A 12,316-nucleotide genomic window follows, 5' to 3' on the forward strand; every position below is an offset into this window, starting at 1 on the left:
CCATTGAAAGCAAGAGGGATTAGTTCTCCAGAACGATATGCTTAGAGATGTTAAACCTCAATTCTTTTTTTTTCGCAAGTTTTGATAAATTCTGCTCGGCTTAGATTTTACTTTAACTTTTTTAATTGCTTTATTGCCTTTGTGTCACCTTACTTCTCACCCTGTTCCCCTGAAACAGCCTGGCTTGATTTAGATGGGATAATATCAAATGCATTTAGTTCAAAGAGTTGAACTGGAGCCCATATGTCATTTATTCAAAATGAAACAAAAAAAAAAAAACAACCAAATCCTAACCCCAAACCAAAAATGTTTTTATCACTTTCAGCCTGCCATAAATGCAGAATTTCTTTCTGCTTTGAGCTGTGGTCAAACCACATTGCAGAGGCAGTGCCACGTAGCACCACTTCAATAAATAAATGGGCAGCTCTACTGCATAAATGAGAAAAAATGTTTTTCTTCAGTTTATATGGATTGTTTAGGTCTTTGTACCCTGTCTCCCTGAAGATTAAATGGCAAACACAGGCTTCATGCAAAGCTAATAATTACGAGTCTCAGTGTGAAACACAGAATAGAACCTTTGGAAAAGAAAAGTTTCATGTGGGTTTGGAAATGCTCGTGGCTGTGAGGAAAATCAGAAGCCACAAATCTGGGGACCGAATCTCTGAGTGGTTTTAAACCAGATAGATGAATACATGCATAGATATATAGATAGAATCATAGAATAGTTTGGTTTGGAAGGCACCTTAAAGATCATCCAGTTCCACCCCCCCCAGCCCTGGGCAGGGACACCTCCCACTGGCTCAGGCTGCCCAAGCCCCATCCAACCTGGCCTTGGACACCTCCAGGGATGGGGCAGCCACAGCTTCTCTGGGCAACCTGGGCCAGGGCATCATCACCCTCGTTGTGAAGAAATTCCTCCTTATGTCTAGTCTAAATCTGCCCCTCTCCAGTTTATACCCATTGCCCCTCGTTCTATCACTCCAAGCCTTAGTAAACAGCCCCTCCCCAGCTTTCTTGTAGCCCCTTCAGGTACTGGAAGGTCGCTATAATGTCTCCTCGGAGCCTTCTCATCTCCAGGCTGAACAATCCCAACTCTCTCAGCCTGTCCTCCTACGGAAGGTGCTCCAGCCCTGGGATCATCCTTGTAGCCTCCTCTGGACCCGTTCCAACAGCTCCATCTCCTTCTTATGTTGAGGATTCCAGAACTGGACACAATACTCCAGATGAGGTCTCACAGAGAGGTGGATACGTATGCACATACATGCACACACCTAAGCACACCAGTATTGGGTACAAAACTGCCAATGAAACCCTGGAGCAACAAGGTGCTTCTCTGAAAGCAATAACAATGCATTTGGTAACATTAGAGGGTTTTCTCCACTGGTGTTTTGAGAAAGTTGAGAGTTATCTGAGAGAGTTCAATCCATCTTCTGCAGCTTCTTTTCCAGCGCTCAGTGAACAGTCGTGGCTCATGGTGGTGGCGTGGGTGGTAATGCCTGTGTTTTGAGCCATTGTCAATTAAACCACCAAAACAGCATTAATAAATCCAAGAACTTGCCATGAAAACTTTGGCCATAGACAGATGGATTCTCGTGTATTAAGGTTTATTTCTCAATCACTTGTAGTGCTGTTAGGAATCTCTTTGCGAGCTGAGATTCGACCTTGTGAGTTTGATTTCCTGAAGCTGTATGTGTCTTCGTGGACATCAGAGTGCTGTTTCTTTCTGGTTTTCTGACAAAGACAGGATGCCAAGGGTATCATAACTCCTCGCATTTGCCCTGCAACCTGAATTGTTACATGAACAAAGCAAATGCAGGCAAAATCATGGGAGGTTACGGTTGAAGGGACAGCTTGGGAAAAGCGTGAAAGGTGTCATGTGTCATATTAGCCTGCATTTCTATTACAAAGAAAATATAAAAATAGAAATATCATTAAATAAATTGCAATTGCATGAATGGTGTCTCCTCACCTAAAAGGCAAACTGGATTTCCAGTGGGCCTTGACGACCGACAAGCTGCTTGCCTGCTGGCTGAAGCCAAATTCCTACAGGAAAATCAAAATAGAAGTCACCAAATGGCACCTCTTACTGTAAAGGGGGAAACATTTAACTGGCAATATCATTGCAAGCAGCTGCTGGGGAATTTAGCAAAGTAAGAGGCTTGGTAGGTCAATGATGAGGTTCCTTTCTCATTTGGTGGTGACTAAGAGGGAATAACCAAAATGGAAAGGATGGCTGTGTTCCAGTTGTCTTTGGGGTGGGTACCGGTCCCTCAGAGCAGGCTGGGGATGGCTCAGGGTTCAGAAGTTACCAGGGTTACACCGGCAAGCAAACAACTTCCAACCTCATCTCAGGAAATCAGGCTAAAAATAGGTTGCTGAGGCTTAAGGTTAAAAGTAAAGACGTGACCAAGCAGTGCCACTGAAAAGCCAGCTCTGCTGATCCTCTACAAACATCCAAGGACTGCATTTCCCTGCCAGAGCTGGTGCACTTGTTGCTAGCTGTAGAAAAAGGCTTTGTTAAAAGTTGTACGTTAGCTAGCAGCATCTTCTGAGCTGACAGTAACGCTGACAGTTGGGTTTTCCCTAAAACACATTGAGTTTCAGAAATGACTTTTCCCTTTAGCAATTTGCCAAGTATTTAGAAACCTGCTTCATGTCAAAGCAAATCTGACTACTGAAGAGGTGAGAGGAATGATTTGAAGGTAGGGTGGTAGGATTAGTGGGTCCCCCTGCAGCTGGACTGTCACAGCTTGGCGGCAGGGATGCATCCTCCTTCTAACCATTGTTTGCCTGCTTTACCCAAGGTCCAGTTGAAAAGCGAAGAATCGAAAACATTTGCCATGAAAATACTGAAGAAACGTCACATTGTGGACACGAGGCAGCAGGAGCACATCCGCTCGGAGAAGCAGATCATGCAAAGTGCACACTCAGACTTCATTGTGAGGTACCGTCCCTCTGCCTTCTGCACTGCTGTGGGCACTGAAGCACCACAGCCCATCTTCACCTTTCATAGAACCACGCAGGAATAATCCATCCATTGCCAGCAAACCCTTTAGCCGTAGCTTCCCTGCAAGGGCCTGCAGATACAGTGCATGGAATAAGGTCTTCTCCAGGCAGACGTGATAATACTCTGCCTCGAGGGGACATACATCCAGGCCTAAACTTAATTCTTGGCTTAAGTGGTTTGCATTGGCCCCATGATGTGCTCGCATGGCTTTGTGGCTCCTGGAGCAAGCACAGACCTAGCGTGCAATGTGGACAGAGCTTGCCGATGCCGGTGGGCGATGCTCCATATAGACACACACACAACATGGCTTGGCTGCTCAGGGTTAATTTTCCTCTTTTTTCTGTATTTCTGAGTTTTCCTTTCTGCACAGGGAAGCTGAAAGACAGGGTTTAATCTTTCCAGATCGTGTGCTGTGAATAGATTGTATCCAGCACTTCTCTTTAGGGTGTATTAGGTAGATCTTTGACTCATCACAGGCAAACACCTAAATCACATTGCTCCCCAAAACCTAAGCAAGCCTTCGGTGAATAAAATCAGGTGCCAGGCAATTTTGTTTGTTTGAACCCTAATAGCAAAGTTCTCTAACTCTTCAAGGAGTAAGAGTATCTGTTAGCAGAAGCAGTGATGGTTCTTTATGTGGTTTGGTCAGGATAAGAGTGGGTGGTGAGGAACTCTAGCAGGGTGCTGTGTTTCACTGATCTGGAGGTATCTGAAAGGGCAGCCTCTCATCTAAGCCACTCTCAAAGAGATGCCTGAAGCTCTTGCCTTTTGCCAGAGGAGATGGACCTAGAGGTGAAACCAAACCCTTGTGATAAACGCAGAAGCAAGCGTGTGGCCCCAGGGTGGCCACTCCTCAGTCGCTAAGAGGGTGTTTCCTTCCTGGGCTGATCCCTGGGATTCCCTCAGAGCCCACAGCTTCACCTCTGATTCATGGGTGACATCTGCAGCCTGACACCCTAGCCGGCTGCAGTTTGCTCCATGCTGTAATACTGATTCACAACCATGTCCCGTTGCCTAGGCTAGAGCCAAATATACCCTGTGGGCTATTTTGGCCTATAGAAGTATTTTTTGAAGCGTGAGCTGTCTCGGGAAAGGGATGTAAAGGGAGGTGAAGTGCAGGGCCAGCCAACCAGAGGAACATTTTGACACCATATCCAGAAATACCCCCTCCTAATTCAAATGCCTGAGCCAGCAAACGGTTCTTAATGGAACCACTGGTGTTCATAGCTAATAGAAGAAATACTACTTCTTTCCCAGTTCTTATTCTGTCAGTAGACAGGTGAAAAGAAGGTGTGTTAGCCACAGGCCATTCTTTTCCTTCCATATCACAGAATCCCAGAATGGTCAGGGTTGGAAGGGACCTCATCCAGTCCAACCCTCCTGCTAAAGCAGGGCCACCCTGCACAGGTTGCACAGGAACACTTCCAAGCACATCTGAGTATCTCTAGAGGAGGAGATGACACAGTCTCTCTCAGCAGCCTGCTCCAGTTTGCCCCTTGTCCTGTCATTGGGAACCACTGAGAAGAGTCTGGCCCCATCCTTCTGTCACCTGCCCCTTAGATATTGATCAGCATTGATCAGATCCCCTTTCAGTCTTCTGTTCTCCAGGCTAAACAGACCCAATTTTCTCAGCCCTTCTTCGTAAGAGAGATGCTCCTGTCCCCTCATCATCTCTGAGGCCTCCACAGGACTCTCTGGCATGCAATAATTCCCATCCTTTGCAGTTCTGACCCTCCTTTAACTATTTTTAATACCCCATGGAAATCCTGCAACTGGGAAGGGACTTTCTGCGTCATGAAGTCCAGCCTTTTGCTATTGCATGTGCAACAGCTAGAAAACATCAGGTTTATCAAACTCCATGTCTGTTTTTCCCCCTCACTTCTCCATTTGCACATCCACAGGGATTTCAAGTTGTCTTATAGCTTCTGTCCTAAAATTATTCATAACCTGTTTATACTCTTTCAAGCGCCAGCTGGGATAATAGCTTTCTGTGTGCTGCAAGCAGAAATCTTACCACTTTGATAGATTAATTGTGTTTTGAGATGTTGGGTGAAAGGTGAATTTAAAATTGGTGCAAGGATGCAACATCTGGGATTTCAGAAGAGGAATGAGAAAATTCCCAAAGAACTCAATTATTTTCTTAATTCATCATGAAACTGTTCATTAAAAATCTTTGAAGAATAGTTCAGTTTGGTTATTAAAATAGGCAGGAAAAGTAGAAGGGGACCGATACCACTAAATAAAATGTACTCATAGATAAACTAAGAATCTCACAGAACAAAACGCTCTGGGTTCGGTAAAAGGGCAAACAAGTGTTGAGCCATGGATGTCTTCACTGGCCCTGCAAAGATTTAGATGAATAGGAAAATAAATAAAAAACCAACTCAAATATTGTGACATTTCAAACTTAAGACTGCTTGGTCTACCAAAATAGCGCAGTTCCATCATGTATAAACTTTATGCTTCCATTACAGTTGATAGACAATATTTTGATTTATTTTCTGCACGTTTTAGGCCAGATTTGATGTCCATAAAATTTTCTGGAAAGCAGTTTTCCAGCAGGGCTACCTTACGTAGAGAGAGTGATGCCATCTCTTAGGAGCGCTTAAATTACTGAGCAATTATAAACATTTAGGTACTCATATGTTGGATTCTTGAATACATAGGTTTTCTGTGAAAATGAAATGTTTATTAAGATAAATTATATTTTGTCCAGCTGACAAGAAATAAGATTTTTTTTGTTAAACCCATGGATTTTAACTGTAAGAAATGGTCAGTAAGTTTGTTCCAACTTTTTCTGAGAAGCATGTTTTGACTGAGGTTTTAGATGTCAACATAGGCAATGATAGGGTAAGGAAAGTTCTGAAACACTGGTTTATTTTTTTTTCCTTTAAATTTTGTTGTGACTGCCAATAATACCTTTTAGATATAGAATATTTCCCAGGTAAGCCCGGAGCATATTTGGTACCCAGGCTCCTGCCTACATCACAGATGTGCCTGCTGGGTTTTTTTCTCTGTTAAACATGCCAAAAATATAGCAGGTAACTGCTGGTAAGCTGTGTGCTGGATGCTACACAAACACAGACAGGAGACAAATGTTGTCTAGCATAGTGATGTGAAATGGTATTGGAGCCAAGCTGTAGCTGCCAGGATGTTTTGCTGTGTGCCTTAAATTAATATTTAACTGCATGCCTTCAAATAGAACCAAATCCTGCTGTGTTTTCCCCCTGGTCCATCACACAGCTCCATAAAAGGTATTAATAACTGGATTTGTCCCTAGCTGGGAAGAGCTAGAATCTGCAAAACCACCTGTTTTAATTTATATCATGTTGCATCAGCCCTTCAGTTTTTAACTCTTGGAAATGTACATCAATGCAACAATTACACCTTAACAGAATATCCCTCAGCACCACCTTCTGCTGCGGAGCTTGGATCTTTAAAATTAATTTTGAAAGAGTGCAGCTGCAAAGAACCGTTTCCAGTATCCGAATACAGCAGGCTCATTCCTGTAGGTATCTGAACAGATATACCCACATGTGTAATGAGAAGTACAAAAGGAGTTCAACATAAAAATTAAATCAAACAGCTAACATTGAATTCCCGATTGTAATTGCCATAGTTTTATAGTGACATTTGCTTAATATATCTTATTAAACACAGAGCGTGCGTTTTACCAAACAATTTAGATTGCACCTGGGAAGGATGGGTTCATACAGCCTGGCCCATCTATCCCTTTAGGCAATTTTTTCTCCACATTCTGTCCCTGAGAGGAAGAGCGCTTTTAGATAGCTGCATGTCAGTGGGTTCTCTCTAAACTGAAACAAATCAGTGTGTTTAACTTCTGAAATAAGTCACAAATTGGGCAGTCCTCCTTTGAAATGATCAAATGGAAGGAAGGCTACCAGTCTGCAGCTGGACTCCACAGCATGAAGAATAAGATGATGTGGATGTTATAAAAAAATGGTCGGAAAACTTCTCTTTTGAACGCATCTGGGAAGACAGTGTATGTCATTAGAAATGACAGATTCTCTATGTAGCACCTAGAGCAGCGATGACCTCGTCTTCTGAGGTCCATGAGACACTTCACCCATCCTGTTCTGATGAAATTAGTTCCCAGCCAAGAAAAAACATTTATATGATCTCCTTAAATGTAGCTGCTAGCTCTGAAAGATTCCCTGTAGTCTTATGGTGCTTCCTGGAATGAAGGCAGTGGTCCATGAGAAGTGGGAACAATCAGTGCCTTTATTTGTAATTTGGATTTATTTATGATTTTCTCATTTGCCAATGACAGGCTTTATAGGACGTTCAAGGACAGCAAGTACCTGTACATGCTGATGGAAGCCTGCCTAGGTGGAGAGCTCTGGACAATTCTCAGGGACAGGTGAGTTGTAAGAAACTGTTGTCCTACAGAGTAGAGTATTTTCTAATATGTCTCCAGATAAGCAAAGGCCTTTATCATTCCTGGTCAAAATCTGGATCTTACCATGCTATGTTTGATTTAAGATCCCAGAGAGGTAAAGATCTATTTTTGTTCTGAAGCAGTTGAAGAGAGACAGAGTGAATCCACTTGTAACTGAGAATAAACACTGACTCGTGTTGCATCCGACAGCTACAAGGCTTTCTGTAAGTGTAGACTTATCCAGAGCCACTTCATTGTGGCCTTTCTGAAAAAAATTGAAAAGGCAGTGATGATAGTGATGGTAGTCGTGTGATAAATTGCATCTATGACAAATCTTTGACTGCCCTTTCCCTGTGTTTTCATCTTTAAAGGGTGTACTTAAAAAGCCAGCGGCATGTTTTAATTTTAATACAAAACATTCATTGTGTAATTAATTTAATTTTTAATTACAGAGAGCAACAACCCTTTGCAACCATAGAAATTATGCATGTGTCTTTGGTGCCCACCCTACCATTTATCATGTTTGGGAGCCTAGCTGGAGGCTGAGACACCTGATAAGGAGATGTGGGATTGTCTTAAGAGTGACAGAGACATTAGGCATCACTCGTGATGGCAGAGAATGACCCTGCAGGGATTGCCAAGCATTGTAGGAGGTGCAAAGTCAAGGCCAGTCTCGCATTCCTGTAGGGCACGGTCCAGAGATAGGGTCCTTCCAGTGGGCACCTTTAGGTATCGCTGCTGGGGCTGTTGGAGAATCTGGACCTACAAACCAATGCCCTAAGGCAGCAGCAGAGGTAGTGAGAGTTCACAGTTGCAAAGGAAATCCATGGGATGGTACATTTTCAAGGTAAAAACGGCAGACTCTTCAGAGTCATCTGAAAAATCATAATTTCCCATCCCAGAGAAAGATTTGCTCTTTTCATCGCAGTACTTGCTCCGCTGCCCACCCTCTGTAACTGTGAACAGCTACATCCACCTCTATCCCAGAGGCACTGTGATAAATAATATTAATATTTCTTAATATTTCTTGATATTCATGACACAATCAGGTATGATAGCGATGAGCAGGAGGAAATCAATAGTTTTGCATGGGCTTTTTGCCCAGATATCACATATTGCATGAAGGCCACTCATCAAAGTGGGAAGCAGGATCCTGCATCAAATCCACACCCTGCGAGGAGCATGATGCCATCGGGATGCAGAAGTGCCATGGAAAAAAATACTTAGGAAAGCATGAAATTACATCCCATGCCATAATGCACAAGCAAATGAGATCCTGGTATTTCCTGTATTGGGAGGGTTTGACCTTGCAGGTTTGGTTGTGGGTGAGTAAGTGGCAGGTGGGTCGCACGCGGCGTGCGCGTCATACGTCCCCAGGCCAGGCCAAGATCACATGTAACTGTGATAAATGCAACATAATTTAATTAAGTTTGGAAAAAGGAAAGAAATGCATTGGAAGGATTGATCCGAAAGCAAAGATTAGATTATTTTTTAATTATCTAGAGCAATTTTTTCATAATTCTTCCTTTTCCTAACAGCGTGCCCTCTTCAGAGCATTAAAATGAGAACTGTAGCCAAGATAGCAGGTGACAGGGGATATTATTCGCTGTCTTTGTCAGAGCCTGATAATTTCATTTTTCATTCTCTCAGCTTTAAATTGTGGTTCTGCTGCCACCTAGCTTAGAAGCACTACTGAGCTCAGCCAGCTCCCAGCTCGCACCCCAGGGGAACGGTTTGCTTCAGAAAACTGATTGCAAACTGGTGCTGAAATGAGGATCCAAGGGGGCAGTTTATGCTGAATTTGCAGTTAACACTTCAAGTCCCAGAAGCTGTAATTTTTCTGCCTTTTGTCATGGTTATGAACATTAGTATGGGAAGTTTGGATCTCCACGGCTCGAAACAGTTTTAGTTTCCAAAAGTCAAAGATTGCAATAAAAAAAAAAAACATCTTTTACTTACAAGGTAATGATTAGTAAATTTTACTTGTACGAGATGGAATTATAAAATCAAATCTAACATATTTTAGACAGGAATGTTCGATGTGAAAGGGGATTGAAGGCAGAGATGTTAACCTCAAAAATGGAAATGCAATTAAATTTTTATATAAAGGTAAGTTCAGCAACAGATACTTTCCAGGTGCTAAAGTGATTTTACTGAAGTGTATGGCTATTTTAACAGTACAGTGAAGTCCAGTAAGGGAAGAGATCTAATCACTTTATCCCTTTTCCCTCTCTTGTTTTACATAGAGGTTCATTTGAGGATTCAACCACCAGGTTTTACACGGCGTGCGTGGTCGAAGCTTTTGCCTATTTGCATTCCAAAGGGATCATTTATAGGGACCTCAAGCCAGAAAACCTCATTCTGGATCATCGAGGTTATGCCAAACTGGTGAGTGTCTGCAACATCTGGTTTGCCAATAAAAGTTGTCACTACTACCAGACAACTGCACCAGGCTGGCCAGGGAGGTGGTTGAGTCACCAGCCCTGCTCAGACCAGCAGTTCATGGGGACATGAACTGCTTAGGGATGTGATTTAGTAGCGAACAGGTACGGTTGGACTTTATGATCTCAAAGGTCTTCTCTAACCTCCAGCAGACCAAGCCTCAGGATACAGCTGAGCTGGGAAACACTGATTGAGGCTTGAAGTTTAGATCAGTAGTCCTGAAGTGGAAATGTTCAGAGAAGGAGAGAACCAAAAGAATTTTTTCTGGTTGTTTTGGAGCTACTGAAAGACTAAAAAATAACTTGAAAATAGGTGTCTTAAGATATTGGTGGGAGAGAGGGAGGACTGGCATCTGTGGGCTTTCTAGGCAGCTGGTGAAGCAAATTTTGCAAGTTACTGTTTCTGTCAGGTCCTTTGTGTAAGCAATAAAAAGGGTGTTCTTAATGGAAATACTAATCATGACCCTGTCATGGCAAGAAATTATTATTAATTGCTCTCGGCTGTGTTGCTGAACTGTGGCAAGTGCAGCTTCTCGCTTTAGGAAAGGTGCTTGTGTTTTAGCACCAGTAACACAGCTGACTGATCTGCAAACCCCTCTGGAGTGACTGTGTATGGCTCTGACTGTTCCCCGGCAAGATCCACCTCCTCAAACCAGGATGGCAGCATGGGCAAGACCTCCATCCCTCAGATTAGGGAGCTTCCGATAGGTTTCTTATGTATTGCTTTGTTCACTCGTATTACTTTTTTTTGCCTCAAAAAATCACTGTAGAAGTGCCCTGTATGTATGGTAGACACTATGGTGAGACCGGTGAAAGGGGGGGAAGAAAAGGAAGACTGGCCCTGGTGGGAGGTGCTGGAGGATGTGGATACTTGGGAAGCCAGCAGTGAAGCTCGGAGCAATGTACTCCATGAAAGAACTACGTTCAGGAGGGGTTGATACCCTCCAAGGAGTCATGGGGTGCCAAAGTTTCTGTCTGTTAGCTTGGGGATTCTTCCCTGCCTTTGGGAAAGGAAACCTGGGAGTGTCATCAGCAGGTGGGAGCGGTAACTCAGACCATCTCCATCACAGACTTTTACAGCCTGGCAGCAGCCACCGTCTCTCATCACGGCACCGAGCTTAACAAAGGACTGACCTTCTTCCCACCCCAGGAGGATCTGGGCTGAGGTCTCTGCTGGTCCTGTCACCAACCCCCAGCTCCTAAGACATTTTGATCTCCCTGAACGTGCCCATGATAGCACAAGAAGTGTCCCAGCTCTTTTGTGGGATGGTCACCATGTAAGACTGTGCTCCTGCTCAGCACAGGACGGTGCAGGAGCATCTCGCAGCCATCAAGGGACAGCAGAGTGTGCTACAGACCACAGCTCTGGGCCAGCGCAGCACAGGCAGGGGAGGGCAGAGGGGTAGAACTGAAAATACAGTAAGTCTAGTAGCCTGAGTGCTGCCTTGGCCCTAAAAGACAGCTTCAGGTCCCAGTATAATCTGATTTTCCATGCTTTCTAGTGCCATAGGGGCACTGCTATAGGGGCACACTGAGGTTTGTGAGCCCACCAGCATGTTCCAACAGCCTCAAGCAAATTGGGAGGACACTTGTACAGCATTGCTCTTTATACTGGGAGAGAAATCTGAATTTTTCAGTCGATGCCAAAATAGTCAATATGTTGCTTAAATAGTTACCTTGCTCAGGTTAGGGCTGGGAGTTAAAAACAAAAAGAAAAAATTTAAAAAAAAAAACGAAACTCAAAACAACAAAAACCCAAACGCGAAATAAATGAACCTGAGTTGTGAATGATACGAAGTTACATCTCTCAAGAAACCACCAGTGCTGGAATTTATTCTTCTTCCCTCACGAGAATCTTCCATTTATATTATGGAAGATAAATTGGTGAAAAGGTCACTGTGGTTGCCTGGTTCTGGGACAACCCACGGTGCTTGAGTTAGGAGAATATTCCCACGAGGAAATCTCCTTTCTTCTTTGCTTCACTTCAAGAGGAAGGGAGCACATGGCTGACATTCCTTCTCATGCTCTGCCCTGATGGCATTCTGCTCCTTTCTGCAGGTCGATTTTGGCTTTGCAAAGAAAATAGGATTTGGAAAGAAAACATGGACTTTTTGTGGAACCCCGGAGTACGTAGCCCCCGAGATCATCCTGAACAAAGGTCACGACATTTCAGCAGACTACTGGTCACTGGGAATCTTAATGTATGAGCTCCTGACTGGCAGGTATGGGCATCGGGGCTGGGGCCGCTGCTGAAAATAGATCAGAATATTTTTGCCATTGTCACCCTGATTAGGCGAGGGGAAGGTTCAGAGCTGGGTGTGGAGGCACAACACTGTGCTGCTGAACCTAATAGTTCTTCCACTTTAAATCACAGCTTCCATGTAGACCTCCCAAAGGGCAAGACATGAGCAGGCTTTTTAGGAAATGCTGTGAAATTGCACCAGAAATTTGGTTTTGGCCCTGAGTGAG

The 12,316-nt window shown here is 43.7% G+C and overlaps 1 protein-coding gene across 2 annotated transcripts in view; it reads left to right on the plus strand.

Annotated features, from left to right (window-relative positions):
- The window catches only part of PRKG1 (protein kinase cGMP-dependent 1), a 473,692-nt gene that overhangs the window by 452,240 nt on the left and 9,136 nt on the right, over window positions 1–12,316 (plus strand). For both annotated transcript variants that reach the window (XM_069863903.1, XM_069863901.1), the window contains exons 11-14: window positions 2,805–2,944; window positions 7,299–7,388; window positions 9,653–9,794; window positions 11,906–12,069. In XM_069863903.1, the coding sequence (XP_069720004.1) occupies window positions 2,805–2,944; window positions 7,299–7,388; window positions 9,653–9,794; window positions 11,906–12,069 (536 nt within the window). The remainder of the gene's footprint in view (window positions 1–2,804; window positions 2,945–7,298; window positions 7,389–9,652; window positions 9,795–11,905; window positions 12,070–12,316) is intronic.

This window comes from Phaenicophaeus curvirostris, chromosome 9, assembly GCF_032191515.1.
Source record: "Phaenicophaeus curvirostris isolate KB17595 chromosome 9, BPBGC_Pcur_1.0, whole genome shotgun sequence".
NCBI classification, from domain to species: Eukaryota; Metazoa; Chordata; class Aves; order Cuculiformes; family Cuculidae; genus Phaenicophaeus; species Phaenicophaeus curvirostris.